Source organism: Phasianus colchicus, chromosome 20, assembly GCF_987193195.1.
Source record: "Phasianus colchicus chromosome 20, bPhaCol1.hap1.1, whole genome shotgun sequence".
Taxonomy (NCBI): Eukaryota; Metazoa; Chordata; class Aves; order Galliformes; family Phasianidae; genus Phasianus; species Phasianus colchicus.
In genome coordinates this window covers 6,206,251-6,227,030 of record NC_143455.1, presented here as the reverse complement: position 1 = coordinate 6,227,030, position 20,780 = coordinate 6,206,251, and the positions used below count along the sequence as shown (strand labels likewise).

General features: G+C 63.0%; 6 protein-coding genes across 9 annotated transcripts; 4 read left to right on the top strand and 2 right to left on the bottom strand.

Moving 5' to 3' along the window:
• Positions 1 to 1,108: 1,108 nt before the first annotated feature.
• GPR142 (G protein-coupled receptor 142) lies at positions 1,109 to 4,657 on the top strand. Of its 2 annotated transcripts, none has more exons than XR_016459096.1 (2): positions 1,109 to 1,799; positions 3,514 to 3,613. XR_016459096.1 is itself a non-coding variant. In XM_031598878.2 (2 exons), exons 1-2 carry the CDS (start codon positions 3,049 to 3,051, stop codon positions 4,581 to 4,583), a joined length of 1,188 nt encoding a protein of 395 aa, XP_031454738.2. In that variant the 5' UTR covers positions 2,792 to 3,048; the 3' UTR covers positions 4,584 to 4,657. The 2 variants fall into 2 exon arrangements, 1 of the variants encoding a protein (XP_031454738.2); XM_031598878.2 differs by lacking the exon at positions 1,109 to 1,799 and adding an exon at positions 2,792 to 3,166 and having other exon boundaries at positions 3,514 to 4,657.
• Positions 4,658 to 5,496: 839 nt separating this feature from the next.
• On the top strand, positions 5,497 to 11,288 carry GPRC5C (G protein-coupled receptor class C group 5 member C). Of its 3 annotated transcripts, none has more exons than XM_090122005.1 (5): positions 5,497 to 5,895; positions 8,520 to 9,571; positions 10,028 to 10,122; positions 10,331 to 10,465; positions 10,650 to 11,288. In XM_090122005.1, the coding sequence occupies exons 2-5, from the start codon at positions 8,560 to 8,562 to the stop codon at positions 10,680 to 10,682; spliced, it is 1,275 nt and encodes a 424-aa protein (XP_089978131.1). In that variant the 5' UTR covers positions 5,497 to 5,895; positions 8,520 to 8,559; the 3' UTR covers positions 10,683 to 11,288. The 3 variants fall into 3 exon arrangements, with proteins under 3 accessions (XP_089978131.1, XP_031454746.2, XP_089978132.1); XM_031598886.2 differs by lacking the exon at positions 5,497 to 5,895 and adding an exon at positions 7,337 to 7,439; XM_090122006.1 differs by lacking the exon at positions 5,497 to 5,895 and adding an exon at positions 7,461 to 7,607.
• Positions 11,289 to 12,850: 1,562 nt separating this feature from the next.
• CCDC137 (coiled-coil domain containing 137) lies at positions 12,851 to 14,640 on the bottom strand. Its single transcript, XM_031598888.2, has 6 exons — positions 14,396 to 14,640; positions 14,164 to 14,294; positions 13,883 to 14,087; positions 13,581 to 13,663; positions 13,415 to 13,494; positions 12,851 to 13,344 (listed from the first exon to the last, which is right to left on the bottom strand). The coding sequence occupies exons 1-6, from the start codon at positions 14,557 to 14,559 to the stop codon at positions 13,138 to 13,140; spliced, it is 870 nt and encodes a 289-aa protein (XP_031454748.2). The 5' UTR covers positions 14,560 to 14,640; the 3' UTR covers positions 12,851 to 13,137.
• On the top strand, positions 14,624 to 16,497 carry OXLD1 (oxidoreductase like domain containing 1). Its single transcript, XM_090122009.1, has 2 exons — positions 14,624 to 14,830; positions 15,281 to 16,497. The coding sequence occupies exons 1-2, from the start codon at positions 14,777 to 14,779 to the stop codon at positions 15,620 to 15,622; spliced, it is 396 nt and encodes a 131-aa protein (XP_089978135.1). The 5' UTR covers positions 14,624 to 14,776; the 3' UTR covers positions 15,623 to 16,497.
• Positions 16,498 to 16,694: 197 nt separating this feature from the next.
• PDE6G (phosphodiesterase 6G) lies at positions 16,695 to 18,565 on the top strand. Its single transcript, XM_031598889.2, has 4 exons — positions 16,695 to 17,168; positions 17,914 to 18,140; positions 18,250 to 18,290; positions 18,372 to 18,565. The coding sequence occupies exons 2-4, from the start codon at positions 17,995 to 17,997 to the stop codon at positions 18,446 to 18,448; spliced, it is 264 nt and encodes an 87-aa protein (XP_031454749.1). The 5' UTR covers positions 16,695 to 17,168; positions 17,914 to 17,994; the 3' UTR covers positions 18,449 to 18,565.
• Positions 18,566 to 18,668: 103 nt separating this feature from the next.
• TSPAN10 (tetraspanin 10) lies at positions 18,669 to 20,773 on the bottom strand. Its single transcript, XM_031598887.2, has 3 exons — positions 20,262 to 20,773; positions 19,162 to 19,754; positions 18,669 to 19,073 (listed from the first exon to the last, which is right to left on the bottom strand). Exons 1-3 carry the CDS (start codon positions 20,373 to 20,375, stop codon positions 18,767 to 18,769), a joined length of 1,014 nt encoding a protein of 337 aa, XP_031454747.2. The 5' UTR covers positions 20,376 to 20,773; the 3' UTR covers positions 18,669 to 18,766.
• Between the last annotated feature and the right edge of the window lie 7 nt (positions 20,774 to 20,780).

Sequence of the window (20,780 nt, the reverse complement as noted above, 5' to 3'; positions counted from 1 at the left end):
CGTGTGGCAGTGGCGTGCCCTGCTCGGACTGGAGCCGCACAGGGGAATATTAGCCAGTTCCCTGTTATCGAGTAGCTGTCTGAGCTGATGGGATTAGCGCTGGCGTCGGCGTTATTGCAGCTTTGGTGTTAAGCTGCTAAGTGAAGCGCAAACTCAACGAGGCTGCCGAGCATTTCACGCTCGCTCCCAGCCCCACTGCTGGCAGCGTGGCACCCGGCAGCTCGTTGCAAGAAGGATGCTGTGTGCACAGGGAGTGCACGGGCACAAAGGCCAGGAGTGCGTGCAGCAAGGCAGGATGGCTGTGACATTGGCCGGGACTCTCCGCAGGGTAGGGAGGCTGTGGCCAAGCAGGGGGTGCTCAGCCCATCTGCCCCTTTTGCGTCAGAGCGCCCGGCCCCGGCACGGTGCCTCCACAGCCGGAGGTGTTCTCATGCCAGGGAGGGCACTTAAGGACAGGGTCCAAATCCAGAGTGTCTGGAGGAGGATGGGGATGGGGGATAAGGGACTCCATCCTTGAGCACAGCCTGGTGCAGGGGGGTGAAGGAGGAGCGTGGGATTAAATGGGGTCTCCAGATGTTGAGTGTGAGCAGATGTGGCTGCAGCTCAAAGGATGGCTGCCCATCTGGTTCTGCTCCACTGAGGTGAGATGGAAGATGAGCTGCCCATCAGCTGCATGCTGCACTCCTAGCTCTGCCCAGCCCCTCATGGGGGGCAACAGGGACAGAAGGGGGCAGGGGTACAGAGCACCTGGCCCCTTGGATGTGCCCAGCCAGCAGCTCTGCAGCCCGGCAAGGTGGGTGACAGCACAAACAGAGCAAACAGTCCGGGTGCACTTTCCTGCTGCAATAGGGAGCAGGGGACAGGTGGGCCGAGGGGCCCCTGCAGAGACACAGCCTGTTAATGGCTCACCACATCTGCTGCTGCCTCATTTAACCACCCACCTGCAAAACAACAGCTTGCCGGGAGTGTGTGCTTGGCGGCACTGCGCCAGCATGGCTCCATCCTGCAGGGTCCCCCACTGTGCCCGGCCAGGGGTTGTCACCCTTCAGTTGGACACAGAGCAGGGCAGCACAGGCTGCAAGGGTGAGGGATGTGGGGACTATGGGGATAGTACTGGCAGTGCTGTGTTCAGCCCCTAAACCTCATGATGGAAAAGCTGCTGCACTGGTTCTGTGAACTGCAGACCTGTGCCAGGCAGCTCCTGCAAGAAGGGGACATCAGTGTCCCCACCAGCAGCTCCTACATCCCTGTGCTGCTGGGGAAACTGAGGCACAAGCAGACATTCCCTGCAGCATGGCCTCCACACGAGGGGACTGGAGTAGTACACACATGGGCACAGACACACACATGTGAATGCACACACACACACATACACACTCAGACAAACCCAGACCTGGCTTAGGAGTGAGGTTGTGTCCATCTGTCCTGGAGGAAAGGAAGGAGCCTGTGCTGCAGGAGGGACAGTAAAGTGTCAGCCCCTGTGTTCCCCTGAGCCTCTAGGTGTGCAAAACACATGGTGACATGGGAGCAAGCTGCACCCAGAGCACCATCCCTGTCATGCTGGGGTGGGGATGAGTTCTGTCCCCGAAGCTCAGCCTCCCCAGGGGCCCCCATCCGCGGCTCGGGGGCAGCAGCGAAGCTCGGGGCCATCCCATCCCGCGGCTCTGCCCACGCCGCTCTCCCTCCCCCCCGCGTCTCCACGCACCCCAGGGGCTGTGCCATGCTGCGGCCGCCTGCGGGAACAGACACGCACTGAAGGTGGCACCGCACGCCTAGAGGATAGCACGAAAGCCACCAAGGTGAGAGCCCACCGGGCACAGGAGTGGGACCTCGGGTAGAGGAGGGGGGCGAAGGACCCGGACCGGACCCCTCCCAGCAGGCAAAGTGCCTTTCTGCAGAGTCAAGGACTCAGGGCTAGGGAAGGGTTAATACGATCCTGACGCAGCCGATCGATGCACGTTTTCCGGGGGGCACAAAGAGACCGGGCTCGCTGATTAGCCAGATCTGATTATCAGTTAATTAGCATCACTCTTCTCTCCCACATAGCCCCGGGGGTTGGGGGTCTGCTCGGGTCGATGCTGGGAAAAGGGGCCAAAGCCTTCTAGGCTCGCAGGGAGGGAAGTATAGGGATCCCCCTATTGTCCCCCTCCCGGCCCAACCCCAGGCATTGCGGGGGGCTGGGGGCAGGCGCTGTGCGGGAGCTCGGGTGGAGCTTGGCGCGGGGGTCGCGATGCTCCGTTGGTCCCGGAGCCGTCGGGGCTTGGCCGAGCTCGGCTGCTGGGGGGCGCTGACGGCCTGGACCCCCTCGGGTGGGGGGGCAGAGGAGAACGTACAGGACTGAGAGCAGCAGCGGGGGCTAAGCTGAGCCAGGGCGATATAGGGGCCACGGGGGGCCGGAATGGGGCCAGCATGAGGGGTCGGGCTAGGACACGGCCCTCCCGGTCTCAGGACCCCAAGGCTCCATGCCGCCGCCGCACGACCCCGTCGCCGCCCCGCACTAGGACCCAGCTTCCCGCGGGAAATGCTAATTTGGGACCATTCCGACCAATCACAACGCAGCGCTCGGGTGTGGCATTCCCTCGCTCTCAGAGGACGCCTCTCTGATTGGCCGCAGCCTGGCGCCCTCGGGCCAATAGGAGCGCGGGGCGCGGAGCGGGGGTTTGTGAATGGGGTCGGGCGCGGGGTCGCATCCCGCACGGGGCTTTGCGGGGCCACCCCCTGGCACTGCCAACTCCCGGCCCCTGGCCCCTCACCCCGGGCACCAGCCAGGTCCCCACCCCTGCGGCAGCCGCCCAAGGACATCTTGTTTTAAGCCAGCTTTCTTTGAGTCTATAAAACGGGGCCAGGGGAGATAAACAACGATCAAATCCGGCAGCAGAGCCACCCTGGTGCCCCCGAGAGCGTCGTGTCCTACAGCTCTAAAATGCGCTATCAGGCATGGGGTGAGCTGAGCCACCCCGGTGTCCCCATGCCATGCCACCGCCGGTGGTGCCCTCACCCCTCTGAGTCTCCCCGTGTCCCCCCTCAGCCAACACGTGGTGGAGGGCGATGGTCCCAGTGCCCAACAGCACGGCGGTGACATGGCCGGAGCCGGAGCGGTCGCCCTGCATGGTTGGCATCTTCCCTGTCGTGTACTACAGCATCCTGCTGGGCCTGGGGCTGCCAGGTGAGGGGTCGAGGGCTGCCAGGGTTGAAGGGGCAGAGCTGCAGCTCCCAGCCTGACCCCACAGATTTTGGGGTGTGGAGTCTCTATGCTCCCTGCAGTGCCATTCGCCTCGGTGTAACCCCAGCCCCATTAGTGGGTGCCACAGCAGTGGGGGCAGATGGTATTTGCATTGCTGGGGCTGAAACTGGAAGGGATTAATCAGCTCTGCAAATCCCCATGGCACCACGATGTTTATAGTTCCCCAGCCCCCTCTGCACCCCACCAGGCGCTGTGGAGCTGAGTGTGGCACCGGGGGGCTGTGAGCCCGGGGTCTGACCGCCCATCTGGCACCACTTCCCTCCCTCCAGTAAACGTCCTGACAGCCGTGGCCCTGTCCCGCCTGGCCACGAGGACCAAGAAGTCATCATACTGGTACCTGCTGGCCCTCACCACATCCGACATCCTCACCCAGGTCTTCATCATCTTCGTGGGCTTCATTCTGCAGACGGCCATCCTGGCACGGGCGGTGCCCCGCGCCTTCATCCACATTGTCAACGTTTTGGAGTTCACAGCCAACCACGCCTCCATCTGGGTCACCGTCCTGCTCACCGTGGATCGCTACGTGGCCCTGTGCCACCCGCTGCGGTACCGCGCCGTCTCCTACCCCCGCCGCACCCGCAGGATCATCGCCGCCGTCTTTGCCGTGGCTCTGGCCACCGGCATCCCCTTCTACTGGTGGCTGGACGCCTGGCGTGACGCCGACCCACCCACCGCACTGGACAGGGTGCTCAAATGGCTGCACTGCGTCACCATCTACTTCCTGCCCTGCAGCATCTTCCTGGCCACCAACTCCGTCATCATCCACAAACTGAAGCAGCGCGGGCGCTCCGGAAGACGCCGGCCGCACCGAGGCAAAACCACAGCCCTCCTCCTGGCCGTCACCACTGTCTTCATCGTGCTCTGGGCGCCCCGCACCGCTGTCATGATGTGCCACCTCTACGTGGCCTCGGTCAAGCGGGACTGGCGCGTGCACCTGGCCCTGGACATCGCCAACATGGCAGCCATGCTCAACACCACCCTCAATTTCTTCCTCTATTGCTTTGTCAGCGAGACGTTCCGCCGCGCCGTGAGCGAGGTGCTGTGTGCCCACACGTGGCATGGCCCCCGCCACAGCGGCGCCCGCGTTGTGCCCCCAACCCTGAGCCCACTGCAGCTGCTGGGCACGGCGTGCTCAGCAGAGGGCTGCCACCAGCTGGGGGTCTCGGTGCTCAGCCAGCACCCAGTGGGACCGTGCCCGAGGGATGCTGCCCCGCTGCGCCCACACCCACAGAGCTGCGGTGCTGGGGGTGGTGGGAGCTCACAGCTGCTCTCCAGCTCCAACAACGCAGCAAATCTACGCCCAGGTGAGCTCTGCAGCCCCGGGGAGGAGGCAATGTGATGGGGTTGAGCTCTCCTGCATAAACTCCGATGTTCAGTCTATAATGCTGCGTGGGTCTGGCTCCGTCTGCGTCCCTCTGCTCAGCCTGGTGCCCTCAGGGTGCTGGAGTCCTGCGTGACCCGGCTCCCACCCATGTCCCCACTGCGTGGCACGCACACAGCTCAGAGCCACGCTCTCGCTTACACCACCACACTGCTGCAATGCTGAGTGAGCAGCCGGGGCCGTGCCAGCCTCCCTGCCTGTCCCCAGCTGCCACCAGAGGGCAGGGACAGGACACCCAGCAGAGCTGGCACAGGCAGCAGCAGGGAGCTGGCACCCGTGGGAGCAGCCGGGTCCGGAGCAACAGCCCTGCCTGCCCCACTTTCCATCCTAATTCTCCCATAAGGTCCTTACTATAATCCCCCCCAAACAGAGCGGCCTTTCCACTGTAATTCCTCATAAACCAGCACCCATGGAGCTGCCCCAGTGCTGGGGGGCTCGGCTGACCCTGGAGTATTTGGGCTGCCCCAAGCAGGGCACAGAGAGCAACCCAGTGCCCTGCGCCCACCAGGCTGAGCCCAGCACTGTGGTGGGATGGGGCACAGTAGGATGCCCACCTACCTTTGCTCCCACTGCACGTAAGGTGAGCCCAGGATGACCTCATGATGTGGGGCTGACCCACACGGGTACAGGCACACATCTAGGGCGATGCTCCTCACACTCTGCAGCCCTGGGCATAATGCTGACCCCTGCATTACATCGGGGGGATCCGACCCCCAATGCCCTGTTCCCACCAACAGGGTTCAGCCCGAGCCTCGCTGGGGTGGGTGGTAGCTGGGAGGTCCTCGCTCCATTAATTCTGGCATTTCAGGAGAGGACTGGGGCCAGATTAGACATTAACCCAGCGGTGAGCACCTCCTGCCGCCCCGCACCCTCCTGCAGGATTTCCCACCCCATAGCCTGGCCAGGGGCCGCACTGTGGGGCTGGGGGGGGGCACGAGGGCCTGGCTGGGAAGGGCAGCACTGAACCCAAGCGCCGGCCCCGTGTGCGGAGGCCAGGGCTGCCGCCAGCCCCCCCTCGCCCAGCGCTTATTTACTTGGAGAGGGAGGTGGAAACGTGCTAACCGCGTCCGCCTGCAGAGAGGGGCTCCTTTCTGGACAGAACCAGCTCAGATGGAAAACAGCTCTCCAGCCCCGGCGTAAACAGAGGTGACGGGCAGGGTGAGCACGTGGCCCCCCCCCGGCCCCCAGGTACGGCCCTCACCTTCACCAAGGTGAGCTGGGGCTCGGCCGCCGTGCTGCCGTCAGCTCGGCCCTGCGGCTCTGCAGAGAGGTAAGCCTGGAAAAAATGCGCCCGGCGTGCCCATGTTTTCGGAACGGGCCTGCTCCTGTCCTGCTCAGAAGCCTGGCTCTGATTCCTGGCTGTGCCGAGCGCTGCGGGGCTGGGAGACATCCGGCAGTGCTGCCATGGAGGGCTCAGTCCCCAGAACAGCAGGGCAGCAGGGCTGGGCTCTGCCCTTGCTCACTCCGTGCCAGGCACCAAACGCCCCAGCAAACAGCTGTATTGCACCCAGCTCACCCCACGGAGGGGTGTTGCCGTAGGACCTACAAAAACACCTCCTGAGAAACAGCAGGGGTGTGCAGCGTGGGTTGGACCAGCTGGTATGGGAGCGTGTGGGCTCCGTGGGGCAGCCACCGTGTGATGGGCGCCGGTGGGAACGGGGGGCTGCGGGGCTGGGGCTGCTCTGTGCAGCGGAAGGAAGCACTGCAGGAAGCCGCGTGCAGCTCGGCCTCTGTGCAGCCCGGCGCTGGGGCAGCGGGGGCGGTGGGGAAGCGGGGCCTCGCTCCTAGGCAGAACTCGACTTCCTGGGGAAACTGAGGCACGCAGAGGTCATGGCAGGAGGTGGGGAGGCAGCACAGCCCCTCTGCAGGGCGCTCAGCGCTGCTCAGTGCTTGTGTGAATGCGCACACATGTGTGTTCCCAGCGGGGAGGGACGATCCTGCCCCAGTGCGGCGCTGGTAGCCAGGTGGAGGCAGGCAGACGGTGGCTGTGGGTGCTGTGGGTGCTGCTCCCCTTGCAGTGGTGTCACCAGCTCCGGCTCCTCGGGTTGTTTTCATACCAACCCGGGCTGGGGGAGGACCCGCCGGCGGCACGGTGAACTTTCGGCTGCATCCTTCACTGTCTTGCTTCACCCTCCCAAAATAGCAGGGCCCGCCTGGAAACCTCCTCCGGGACTGGCAGAGCAATGGGTGCCCTGAGCCTCAAAGGGCTCTTCCCCATCCCTGAGCCACAAGGATGGGGTGGCTGTGGGGTGCCATGGCCGAGACACGGGTGCAGCCCCGCTGTTGGGACCACCGAGCCCCGAAACCCCCGCAGGAAAGGCTCACCCGAGAGCGGTGCCAAGGGCTCAGCCGTCAGCTGACATTCCTCCGGGAGGCCCCTCGGGCCCCCGCCTGCGGCTGCTCGGCTGCGGTTACAGCTCGGGATGCTGCTGCTCCGGCGCGGCGTGCTGTGACCCCGGCACCCGACCGTGCTGAGACCCCGCCAACTCATTACACCGGTGCTCGAGTTCGCTCTGTGCTCGCTTCCACCCGGCGCTCGGTCCTCCCGTTTTGGGGGGGACGGTCCCCTTTCCTCTCCACCTGTCTCCCCGCTCCCGTGCTGCGGGTGCTCGGTGCGGCGGGGCAGGTCCCGGCCGGCTCCGGGCGCGCTCCCCGGGCAGCGGCCGCACCTCGGGGAGGGGCCGGGCAGGCGCGCGCGGTGCCGCGGGCTCGGGGCTCGCCGGCACGGCACGGCACGGCACGGCACGGCACGGCACGGCACGGCACGGCACGGCACGGCACGGCGGAGCGACGGGACACGGGGCGCTGGAGTCGGTGAGCGGGGCCGGGAGGGGTTAAAGGTGCGGGGCTGGAGGACACCGGGACCGGGAACAAGAAGGAGAAGGATACCGGGAGCGGTCGGGAGCCGTGCGCCCCACGGGCTCTTCTGGACGGAAAGTCGGGGGAGCACCTGGACCAGCCCGAGTCGGGGCGGGGAACCGGGTCGGTGCCGCTGGGAGGAACGGCGGAACCCTGTCCCTTGGTGTCCCCATCCGCCGCGGGCCGGGGGCGGCAGGGGATGGGTCCCCCGGTGTCCTCACCGCGGACGGGAGGTCCCAGCCCGGGGGGGCACCGCGGAGCCTGGACACCACTGTTTGCGGGGTCCCGGAAGGGGAGTGGGTTGGGGGCCTTCGGGTCCCTCAGAGCGGGGGTTTTGGAAGCGGAGGCAGTGAGCTGGGGGCTGGAACACCCCCCCGTCTCAGCCCCGGAGTGACCTTGTTGCTGTTTTCTTGCCCGGTTTCCTCCCAGAGGGGAGCGCAGGGGCTGCAGCTCGCCCCTCTCCTTCCTCATTCCCTGCTACCGGCACTCTGCGCTCCCTGGGGCTGGGAGTGGGAACAGACCCCGTACCCACAGGGCAGCGCCGTGCTGCGCCATGCCGTGCCACACTGTGCCATGCTGTGCCACACTGTGCCATGCCGTGCCATACTGTGCCACGCCGGGCTGCGGCTGCGTGTGACCAGGAGCGCTGGCGGGCACGGTCAGACACGAGACCCATGGTGGGTCAGTGCCCGGAGCCACAGGAGGGAAGTGGGCCAGGAGAAGCAAAAAGGGGAACGAGCTGGTATGCAAAGCCGTGCTAGCATGCAACCCCAAGTGTCTCCAAGTGTTAGCTCTGCTGCCCAGCCCAGACCCATGCTCGGTTCCTCCAGAGGCCCACAGGCACAGTGCTGCATCCAGGCAAGGAGGTGACAGGAGATGGCCGTCTGCCTGCTCTGATCTGGAGCCGCTTTGGGCTGTGGTGGGTTGGGCTCACCGGGAGCTGATCACTTGCCACAGAGATGCTCCAACACCTGCAGACAGCACAGGCAGCACCAGCTCCTGCTCCCGGCTCTGTAATGCTTCTCTTCCCCACAGGGTCCGTGGATCCCCGCTTGGCACCCACCTGCCGTGCAGGATGGGTGCTGCGGTGCCAGCAGCCGCCTGCATCCTGCTGGCTCTGCTGCCCGTGGGCCGTGCCCAGAGCACCCCTCCATCAGGATGCAGCCAGGACCTCTCCTCGCTCTACTACAACCTCTGTGACCTGTCAGCAGCATGGGGCATCGTGCTGGAGGCCGCGGCCAGCCTGGGTGCCGTGACCAGCTTCGTGCTCACCATCGTGCTGGTGGCCAGCCTGCCTTTTGTGCAGGACCCCCAGAAGAAGAGCCTGGTGGCCACGCAGGCCTTCTTCTTGCTGGGCACCTTCGGGCTCTTCTGCCTGACGTTTGACTTCATCGTGGGGCGAGATTTCTCCACCTGCACCTCTCGCCGCTTTCTCTTCGGTGTCCTCTTCGCACTCTGCTTCTCCTGCCTGCTGGCACACGCCGTGGCCCTCAATTTCTTGGCACGGAGGAACCGTGGCCCACGAGGCTGGGTGACACTGGCGGTGGCTCTGCTCCTGGCACTGGTGGAGGTCATCATCAACGCCGAGTGGCTCATCATCACGGTGGCCCGGCAGGAGGGCGGACCCACGGACCCCTGTGGGCTGGCGGATGCTGATTTCGTCATGGCGCTCATCTATGTCATGGTGCTGCTGGTGGCTGCTTTCGGCACTGCCTGGCCAACCCTCTGCGGCCGCTACACGCGCTGGAGGAAGCACAGCGCCTTCATCTTGGCCACCTCCGGGCTCTCCATGGCCATTTGGGTGGCATGGACGGCCATGTACCTCTATGGGAACCAACACGTGGGCAAGAAGCCCAGTTGGGATGACCCCACGTTGGCCATCGCTTTGGTGTCCAACGCCTACGCCTTCATCCTCCTCTACGTCATCCCCGAGGTGACACACGTGACACGGCGCAGTTCTGAGCAAGGCTACGAGGACGACGTGTACCCCACGCGTGGGGTGGGCTACGAGACCATCCTGAAGGAGCAGAAATCGCAGAGCATGTTTGTAGAAAACAAAGCCTTCTCCATGGATGAGCCTTCCTTCGGTAGGCACCGGGCTGCGGGGTCAGCACAGCACGGCACAGTGAGACGTCTGCTGCCACGACGCGCCCAGCGGCCGGGAGCCGTGCCCGCATTGTTGTGGCTCCCAAAAACACGCCGGGCTGGGTGTACCAGTTGGGGCTGAGCTCAGCCGCTCCGGGCGCGCTCCCCTCCCCGGCGTGGGGTGCCCACGGCTCCCAGCCCTCCGCCCTGGGTTGGCTCCTTGCTCGTTAATGGAAGCAGCGTCAGTGAGGTGACAGCACTCGAGAGAACTTGCAATAACACTGGGGGTGCCCCTCCCGCCCTGCAGTGATGCAAACCCCAGGGACGTCCCCAGGGAAGGGCATAGGGCAGCTGGCTGCTGTCAGCTCATTAAGCTGCTAACGAGGCCCAGCTCCCAGGTAGGGTGGCTGAGTGAGGCCCCTGTTTTCACCCTTTTCACTGTCCCTGTCTCTTTGCAGCCAAGAAGCCGGTGTCCCCATACAGCGGCTACAATGGGCAGCTGCTGACCAGCGTCTACCAGCCCACAGAGATGGCTCTGATGCACAAGGGGACGGTAAGGGCAGCACCAGTGCCTTCCACATGGAGATGAGCTTTTACCGAGCTGATCAATAACAGGTGGCTGGGATGGGGCCAGATAAAGGTATATAGGGTACACCTGATCCTCAAATCAGGTTGGGATGCTCGGTGCTGGGGTGGGTCCCTTCCTTGCTGAGCTCCCTAGGGGTGTTCCCAGTCCCCTGCATTCCCCTGTGCCCCTGCAGAATGAAGGTCCTTATGATGTGATCCTGCCCCGTGCCACCGCCGCCAGCAGTGCCAGCTCCACGCTGCGAGCAGAGGATGCCTTCGCCGTGCAGGCCCGACACGCTGCAGCACAGCGAGATGCTCGGGGCAGCCAGGTGGGTTAATGAGCAACAAGCAGCGGGGAGGGGGCAGTGGTGCTGGGCTGCTGGCCAGAGTCAGGGTGCAAAGTCTGCCTACGCTGCAGAGTTTCCCATGCAGGCAGGGGTGGGGATGGCGCCGGGTGGGGATGGCTCTGAGCTGCTCAGCGTACTGCCCAGTGCCATCCTGCTGTGCCTGCAGGTGCTGTCCCCATACAGCAGGAACCGGTGGTGAAGCCCAGATCCTACAGCACTGGCGCAGCTGTGACCCTACCATGCCTCCTTGCCTGGTGCATCTGACCCTGTTGGAGCCAGTTCCTGAGCTGGGAACGTCTGGATGCACCATGCTGCCTGGCTGTGGCACCGCAGGCTGCCTGCTCTGCCCAGCTCCCCACTGCCACCCCATGCTGTCCCGACACTGCCTTCACCATGCACGGACACCATGTCCCCTCTGGGCTGGGGATGTTTTGCTGCTGGACAGCCAGCAGTGGGGGGGGAGGGAGGTGCCTGCCCAGGGCTGCACCTCATGAACCTTGCCAAGTGCTGAGCCCAGACCAGGGCACTGTACCCCAAGCCATCCCCAGTTCTCCCAACCCTCGTGCTGTGCCTCGCTCCCCCTGTCACTGGGGGACTTGGGGGTGCTCTGGGTCTCAGCTCCCAGTGGCTTCTCCCCGTGGCTCCAACCGCCTGATCTGTGCCTTGTCCCAGTCTCCATGCCAGAGCTTGAGGATCACATTCAGGGCACTGGGATGGAGCTGGGCCCCCTCCTTCCTCTGTTCCTCTCCCCTTTTTCAGGTCAGACCCAATAAAGGTGAGTTTTCCTATGTGGTCTTGTAGTATGATGGGGATGGGGTGCCCAGCTGCATTGCATCCATCAGCCAAGGGCTTCCACCTCTGTGCCATCGTGCTCAGTCCTTCCTCCCTTCCTTGGTGGCACTGTGGATCCCCAGCGTGGCCCCAAGTGGCCTCATGCTCCTGCACTGGGGCCAGGGTGCAGATGGGGCGGCTGTGCCAGGATGGGCAAATGGATACCCTGCAGAAGGTAGCATGGTGCAGAGGACATGCCAAGGTCAGGGGCAGCTTCTGCTCAGATTGCCTTTCTCTTCTGCAGCAATTTCTGCTGCGGGCAGGAAGCCTGTGGCTGAGCCAACGGGAGCATTATGAATTATTCAGGGCTGAAATGGCTCCATAGTGGTTGGCTGGGGGAGGTGGGTGACCCGGTCTCCTTGAAAGCACCATGTGCAAGTATTCAGCACACACTGTGTCCCAGTCCTGCAGGCACATCCCCCTGCTCCCCAGGATGCTCCTGGCAGTGGGGACATGGCACAGCCCTGTCATGACACAGCAGGTGCCAGGGCAGGTGATGATGTGCAGTAGGAGCAGGCTCCCATCAGACACTGCTTGTGCCCCTGGGGTTGTGCTGCATCACTCATGTTTACCTGGTGCCAGCTAGCTGTGGGGACGTCTCCAGGCAGCACCAAGAGCTCCAAGTCCCTGGGGCTGCCACAGCCTGCCCTCCTCCTGGCACTGCATGGCACATGGTGTGTGTCCCCTCTGCTAAGCTGGGTGCACCACAGCTGCCCTGACCTGTGCAAGGCACACTGTGGTCCCCAACCAGCAGCACAGCACAGCCATCCTGGGGTGACACAGCCCTGGGGACAGCAGTCCATATAAACAAGGTGCACAGACACTGTTCCCATTCAGCCCTGTGCAAGGACTCAGGGCTGGGTTGGGCTGTGCCATTCCGGTGCTGCCGGTGGCCTCAGCCCCTCCGGAGCCCCCAGTCTCTGCCAGTGCTGGCCGCAGGGCGGCCCTGCTCCAACAGGCAGCGCTTTGTGCGGCACGGGGCTGAGGAACAGCGCTGCCTTTGTCCTGTGCAGGTGAAACAGCCGCACGGGCACACGTGGGCTGCTGTGCTGGGAGTGATCTGCAGCCCTGGGGCTGAGAGCAGGGGGCAGCTGAAGGGGCTGTCATCTCCAGCACGGGGCACAAATGGGGTCCCAGCAGCAATCTTGGTGCCTGGCAGGAACGTGGACTGGACATTCTGAAAGCACGGGGAGCATGGCTGAGGACTGCGAGTTCATGCAACAACTCCAAGGGGTGAGAGAGACGATGGAGGAAAGTGCAGGTGAGTGTGGACTCAGCACAAGAAATGCTCTGCGTACTTGGGCTTGGCTTGCTCCCCTCCTCACTGCAGCCAGAGCAGGAAATGCTCATGCACAGTGTCCAGCAGAGGCTCCTGTCCCTACCAGAGGACATGCAGTGCCAGCCTGTGGTGACAGCAATGCCATGCTGCAGGCTGGGACTGCCATCTGCTGGCATGCAACACAGCGCTGTCCCTTAACAGTCACTGCATGCTGCCAGCAAAGCTGGGATGGTGCAGGAGGCACAAACAAGCGTACATCATCAGCATTTATCATCACTTTTACTACAAACAGGTCCGTGGCCCCATAACCTCATAGGTAGGCCCCTACCTTCTGTAGGTTGCCCACTCCGAGGTGCTAAGGAAGGGCACAGGTCTCTGTACTGGCAGCAAAGTGGGAACAGGATGACAGTCCCCACTGAGTCCCAGGGTTCCATGTCCCCAGTGCTGCCTGTGCGTCCACCTGACCATCACAAGGGCAGTGTAATCCTAACGCTGCTCCACATGGGGGTCCAGGGGTTGCATCCCCTCGCTGGGACAGGTGGGCTCAGCCTGGTACCCTGCTGCTAGGCTGGGTGGCTCCCCGTGCCGCGTCCCGCTGCTGCTGCTTGCGCCTCTGGATGTCCCGGTAGGCCTGGATGACACGCGCTCGCTCCTCCTGCACGATGCGCTGCCGAGCCAGTGATACTGGCACAGTGGGGGCTGCCCGGCTCTGGCCCAGGTGAGGTGTCAGCAAGAGCCGCTTCCGACCAGCCTATAAGCAGAAATGGGATGGGTCAGGGATGCAGAGACAGGCATGGAACCCCGTGCACCCAAAACCTCACCTTCTCGGTGGGACCCCCACTGCGGGGCCGTGAGGTGATGGTGGGTGGCTCTGTCACAACTTCACCGAATGCCACTGGGTCTGGGAGAGAACCTGGTGTCAGGGGGGACGCTGCTCCCACCTCTGCATGTGGGTCACTGCAGTCAGCCTCCCTGCACCATTGCCACCTTGGAACAGGCTCTTCTCCAGCAAAGCCTCTTTCTTCTCCTCCTTCTTCTTCCGCAGTTTGTCCAGCTTTTTGTTCTGAAACCTGAAGAGCTATCTTACAACCCACAGGGAGGAAGAGAGCTTCTACCCCATGGAACCCCCTCGAAAGTCAAGCTCTGCTGCTCTCCCCTGCCTGGCCTAGCACCAGAAGTGTACAGCTGCTCCAAGGGCTGGACTCAGATCCAGCCCTGTAGAGCTAGGTCTCAGAATCAGAGCACGGCCCTGGCTGCCCCAGCCCCGCCTCAGCAGGCTTTGCTCTCACTCTTTCTTTCTCTGAGACTTCTGCGGTGCTGCCGCCTCCTTCTCAGGCTCCCGTTGCACCTGGTTCTTGCTGAGGACCAGCACATGCTGCACCTCCCGCTCCATGCGGCACACAAAGGAGCGCTCCGACTCCCCTCTGCGCCGACGGAACCTGGGCACAGGGATGTCCTCCTGCGCCTCGGTCCCCTGGAAATGCTGTGGCTTCTCTAGGAGAGACGGACAGCAAGATTACGGGCAGGGACAGGCTGGGATGGGGACATTTTAGAGGCTGCAGGCCCCCACCTGCTGCCCGCCTTGCCCGGGGCTTGGGGTGCTTCATGGCCTCACGGCTCTGCATGAGCTCCCACAAGCGGAAAGGGATTTCTTGCTCGTCGGGGTGCTTGGGCTTCAGGTTGGCCAACGCCTTCTCCTTCCTGGGGGATAACGGGAACGGTATGGGCTGTGACGGGGCATCGGGGAGCCCGGTTCAGCGGGACGCAGCCGGCCTGGGAGCCGCACCGCACCGGGCACTGACCTGCCGCGTAGCGTGGCGGCGGCCGGGCCCCTTCCCGGGGTCGGTCCCTGTTCCTTTCCATGTCCCGCTCTCAGTCCTTGTCCCTTTCTTTTTCCCGGTCCTGATTCCAGCCCCTTTCCGCGTCCCGCTCCCTGTCCCTTCCTTCTCCCCTTCTCCACTCCCATGGCACCGCCGCTCCCCACGCGGCCTCCGCTCGCCCTGCTGCCTCCGCTTCCGGTTGCCCTCCGACGCCTCCGCCCCGCCTCCCTCTTCCGATTGGCTATGCTTCGCTGCCGCGCTCTCATTGGCTGAGCTTGCCCAGAAGCTGGGCTACCATTGGGTGAAAGAGCCGTCGCTCGGGACGGGAAAGGAGGCGGGCCGTTGCCGGGGCGCGGCGGCGGGATGTTACTGCGGGCGGCGCGGGCGGCGCGGGGCCTGGCGGGGAGGGGACGGGAGGTGAGCGGGGACGGGGCGGGGCTGCGGCACGGAGGAGGGGCCTGGGGGGGCACGAGGGGGGTTGGTGGTAGGGTGGGGGTTGGGGAGTGGCCGCAATGGGGAATTTGGGGGCAGTAATGACGGTTCTGGAGGCTGCGCTGGGGTTCTAGGGGCCCTAGGAACTGCTCTGAAGGTTCTGGGGGCTGTTATGGGGGTGTGGGGGCTGCAGCGGGGCTCTAGGAGCTGCACCGAGGGATATGAGGGCTGCACTCGAGTTCTGAGGGCTCTGATAGGGCGTCTGGGGGCCGCACCAGGGGCCCAGCGCTGTATGGGGCTGGTCGGGGGGGAGGAGGACTCTGTGTGTGAAGGTGTAGCAGAGCCCCAGGGTGCAGAGGGGGGAGGGTATCACTCAGGGCACAGTGCTGGGGGCCGCCCCCCCACCCAGCACCACCACAGAGCCATCCCTTGCAGGAACAGCAGCGCAGAACCCCCCATTCCAGCACCTTCTGCAGCTGTCAGAAGCGTTCAGACACCCCGAGAAGCGACTGCCAGACAGGAACCCCCCAGGGTGAGGGGGAAACCATGCCGGGGGCTGAGTCCCCTTATCCACACCCCCCTGAGCTCCCACCGCCCACCAACTGCTGCATGAGCGGCTGCCACAACTGCGTCTGGATCGAGTACGTAGAGCAGCTGCTGCAGCACTATGGGGATGGTGGGGAGCGGGCACTGGCGGCCGTGGAGCAGCACGTGCAGGATGAGAGCATCAAAGCGGTCCTGAAGCTGGAGATCAGGCTGCGCATGGGGACAGACTGAGCCCACAAACTGGTGAGGAACTTCCTGCTGAGCTCCAGGAGTCTCCCCGGGACAAGAGGAATGGGACACGGTGTATTTGTGGGCTTTTGGACGTTGGTTTGTGAGATGGGGATTTAGTTGCGGTGTTTGTTTGCATCAGACTGGAGGGATTCACCAAGCACGTGCACCCCACGTGTGGCCCCAGCATTGACGATGCAGGAGTGGTGTCACCACTCGGTGCTTCTATCCCTGAGGCTGAAAATCCCTGCTAAGGGCAGGGTCCTTCCCACTGCTCCTGCCTCATCCTTGCAGCATAACAGCAGCCTGGTGACGGAGATGGGCTGTGGTGTCACACCGTCCTCCCCACGCTACACTAAGCCTCTTAGGGGCTTCTCTGTGACCGCTGTCTGGATGGGCCGGGGTTTTTTCCAGCCCTTTCCCGATGCTGTAGGATTTGCTGGGTGCAGGGGGGAGCGTGCAGCTGGAGCACGTGGGCTCTGCAATGTCCCATGAAGGGCAGCTCCTCACAGTGCTGCTTCTTCCTCATTCATCTCTGCCTTAAAACTCCTTAAACTTCACCTTGAGGCATCACCTCAGCAAATCCTGCCCAACAGAGCACATCCTTGGCCTGATGACATGCAGAAACTCACCCCATCCAGCCAGTGCACTGAGTGCCACCAGGAGTGGCTCCTGAGTGGCATTTGCTAATGAAGCTGAGTCTAGAAGCATTAATTAACAACAGGGCACTGGCCCTTGCTGTAAAAGAGTCCGGTTCTGCCAGCTTCATAAAAACACCTCTGGATCCATGTAATCCTATTTGCTGAAATCTAACTAATTGCCATTAGTGGAAGGGGCTGAAGTTCAATTAAAGTGTGCTGAGATTATACCTTTTTGTAATTGCTTTAGTGCTGGGATTACAGGAGGCTTTGGAGTGACACTCCCAAGCAGCAGGGCAGGTGGGCAGTGGGCCACTTCCACCACATTTTGGGCTGATGAAGCAGAGCCTGCAGCACCCTCAGATTGTCTGTGCTCAGGTGTCCTCAGTGACACGTGAGATGAGCTGGTGACCCTCATGTTTTGTGATCCTGATTGGAATGGAGACAGGGATGGTGTGGGCACTGTGCGTGGTGTCAGCACCATTATGAAGCGCTGCCCTGAGCGCTCTGCTGGCTGTGGTCCCATCCCTGTCCCCGTGGTGCAGTGGCTCGAGGCATAGGGGTGTCCCTCGCAGGGAGGATGCAGGACATCCCCATGGGTGCTCTGCAGCTGTTCCTTGCTCCCTGCTCCAAGACTATGCTCTGTGGGGTGAGGCAGCAGTGCCAACACACAGCCCATCCCCGTGGTGTTAATCCTGACACCCCCTCCCCATGCACGCACATACTCCCACTCTCCTCCCCAAAGGCAATGGGGGAAGGACACTAGATTACCCATTTGAGAAGAAGGGACTTAATCCTATTATCCCCGAAGAGGATAAATCTGCCAGCCCCCAGCCGCCACCCAGAGCACTTGGAGGACGTGTGGAGCGGGTTGCAGGGAGTCATTTGGAGCAGCACTGGCCTTGGGGACGGTAAGTGATGGCTTTGCTATGTGTGAGACAGCACTCAGACCTGTAGGCACTGGGGCTGCAGTGCATGGCATTGCCCAGCTGGAGCCACGCTCACCTCCTGCGCTTGCAGATGAGGCTCCATGCCGAGTGCTGCCAACCTGGCAGTGAGAGCTGCCTGTGCTACAAAGCCCCAGTGCTTGGCAGGTTGCAGGGTGCCTGCGGGAAGGATGGAGCCATGTGCTGCCCTGGGATTTCAGGATCAGCTGCAGCCCCTCCAGACCACAGAGCCCTGTGATCCATCCCTGAGCATCATCCAGCTGCAAGCCAGCCCTGCGAGCAGCTTACAGCTCGCTCCTGGCACACAGCTGCACTGCCTTCAACTCACAGTGGCACCTGTGATGCCCATCTCCACAGTTATGTATTGTGGTGGGGGCACCCAGTGGTGCACATCCACCTGCAGTGGGGGGAAAGGGCTGCAGGCATTGCCCCAAGGAGTGCAGGGGTTCAGTATGCCCCCCTGGATGCCCCCCCTGGATGCCCTTTGCTGCCTTTGGGGTAAGGGGATTAGTGGGCTCTGAGCTGGCCTAATTCCAGGGAGGGGAGGGAAAGTGCCCACCCCCAGGGCAGCTCGGAAAGCGGATCAGCTCTGCAGGGCTCATGGCAGGGTAGGAACAAGGGCACCCGGATGGCACAGCGCATCTCTGCACTGGGATGGCTGCAGCCACTCCAAGGTTCACCTCAGCGCCCCATGTCCTCCCTGTGCCAGGTGTGAGGAACCACCCCGTGTCAGCACCAGAGCCACAGGCACAGCTGTGACGCAGGGCAGGCTGCTAGCCCTGCTACAGCCATGAGCTTGGAGCCCCACAAACCGGAGCTCAAGTCAGCCACCAGGGTGACTGGCGGACCTGCCACCCCCCGGAAAGGACCACCTAAGTTCAAGCAGAGGCAGACACGGCAATTCAAGAGCAAGCCACCCAAAAAAGGAGTGCAGGGGTGAGTAGGGCTGAGCACCTGGGCCAAGTGTGGGACACACCTGAAGGCACCCACGTGATGCTGCTCAGGGCTGATGCATCGTGAGGACAGACACCTGGTTTCTTTGCAGGTTTGGCGATGACATCCCAGGCATGGAGGGGCTAGGAACAGGTATGTGGTCCCCATTCCTTTCTGCTGCAGGGCTTGCAGCAGGGCTGGGACTTGTGCTGATGTAGCCTCTGCTCTCCACAGATATCACCGTGATTTGCCCTTGGGAAGCCTTCAGCCACCTGGAGCTGCATGAGCTGGCCCAGTATGGCATCATCTAGGCTGGCTATCGTCACCACCACCTGTCCTATAGCAGTGCTTTTTTTAGAAACTGCCCCATCCACATACTGGGGCATAGCTTGGAGAAACACTCATTAAAATCTGAAATAAACACGGGAGTCTGGTGTGATGGTCTGGGGCCGGAAAGCTTCTACCTGTGCTGTGAGGGTGGGCAACCACACAGGAGAGGATAGGATGGAGAGGAGATAGACCAGACCCAGGCAGGGTTCAGAGATTTATTATGGGATGCACAGGTACAACAAAGGATGGGAAGGAGAGCGCAGGGAGCTCAGCATCCTCTCCAGCCCCACAGCACACCCTCAGCCCTGTGTCCCACCAGGTGCAATGTCTGCCAGCACTTTCAGTGCCAGGAGCAGCCCGGTGGCCTCCAGCAACACCAGCACAGCAGCACCGGTGGCAATGCCTCCAGCCTGTGCACGCAACCAGGCACCCAGCTGAACCACACAGCCCCCCAGGTGCACCACGCCAGCAGCTGCCATGTCCCCCAGGTGCAGCACCCCAAAGGCACATTGGTCGTTAGTGATGGAGCCGTTCTGCCATGGATCCAGGCAGCAGGAGGCTGGGACACTGCACGCCTGCACACCGGGTGAGCTGCAGTTGAAATACCTGCAGGACATACAAGGAGAAGTGCTGGGTGCCTGCTGCTTTCTTGCTAGCCCAATCCATGCCCCCACCTGCCCCCAGCTTCACTCACGGGTTGCTCTCCCAGTCACGGTAGGAGCTGAGCCCGCAGCACTGCAGGCTGTGCTGCACCTCGTCCACCAGGAAGCGCAGGTCGGGCTCCTCCTGGTAGCGCAGCAGGCAGAGCAGCAGGGCATCCTGCAGCGCGTCCCGCAGCCGCTGCCGAGCCACCAGCAGCAGCAGTCCTCCCAGCACCTCCAGCCCCACAAAGGCCAACACGGCCCCCACGAAGAAGCGCAGCAGGCAGACGCTGGAGCGGAGGGCACCCAGGCAACCAGCCAGGGACACAGTGCTGGCCCCCAGCCCTGCCAGCACGAAGAGAAGCATGGGGTCAGAGCCCAGTGGGGCCAAGCGCTCGCCCTGCAGCCAGCCCTTGGCCAGCAGCCCCCAGACCCCTATGCCCAGGGTCAGCAGGCCCAGCAGGAGGAAGAGGAGGTTCCAGAGGAAGGCTAAGTGCCGCGCACAGTGGCTGAAGGCACTTGGCTTGCAGAGGGTGCTACACCACTCCTCTGGGTCATGCTTGGCCACAGGATCATCCGCATCCCCCAGCAGCAAGATGTCATCATCATCATCAGAGGATTGGGGCAGCTCCACCAGCTGGGACGTCTGCATGGGGCAGAAGAACCACTTGGCAGCTGCAAGGCCCACAGACCCCCAGGACACACCCACAGTGGTACCCAGCCCTCATACCCCCCACGTACCCTACCTAAGGGGGCTGTGGGCTCCTAAAGCCACCATACATCCCACTGTGGCACAAGGAATCAAGCGGGCATGGGGCATTTCTGGGGTCCACGAAGATGGAAGACCACAGGGGTGAGCTTCTCTGGAACACCTCTACCCCTAACAGGAACTCCTATTTATCCCTATAGGGAACCCCAAGGATGGGGTGTGGGGTCACCTCCTTTCCTCATTGGGGGTCTGTGAGCTGAGGGATGTGCTTTCCCAGGGCTCTGTCCTTAACCAGGATCCCTATGGGGACCCCCCACCCATAACAGGAATTCCAATTTATGCCTGTGAGATCCCCCTCAGGGCCATGACATGGGGTCATCCCACAGTCCCCCCCCTACAGCAGGCTAGGTCCCACCCAGCAGCACAGGGGCCCTTATGCATTACCTGGGGTAGCAGCCGGCTGCTCTCCCCGCTGCCCACCTCCCCATAGGGCCTAAAGAACTGGGACAGCTGCTCCCTGCCCAGCACCATGCTGCTTCTCAGAGCTGCTGCAGTCATGCTCCCATCATGTGAGAGGCTGCGGCCGGGGCTTAAATAGGGCTGTGACTGCCGGCCTCACAGCTGGGCCCACTTGGGTTCCCCCTGCAGCCCCCCAGGCTGGCACCATAAATGGGCAGGAAATGAGGGTCTGGTGGGGATGAAGTATTTGTGGTCTCAGAGCAGCTCTGGGGAGGGGGGAAAAGAATGGATTCAGGACTACAGCCTTCTCAGAGAGATCTACCCTCCAGCCTCTCGGTGGGGATGTAGGGATATCGAGAGACCGCGCACTAAGGTGGTGATGTGCGGCGGCGGAACGAAAAGACAGGGGCGCGCCGCTCGGGGGGCGGTTACGTGTGTGGCACCGAGGCGCAACGGGGGACCGGAGAGCAGCGTACCGCCCCGCCCAGCGTAGGAACCCTCTGG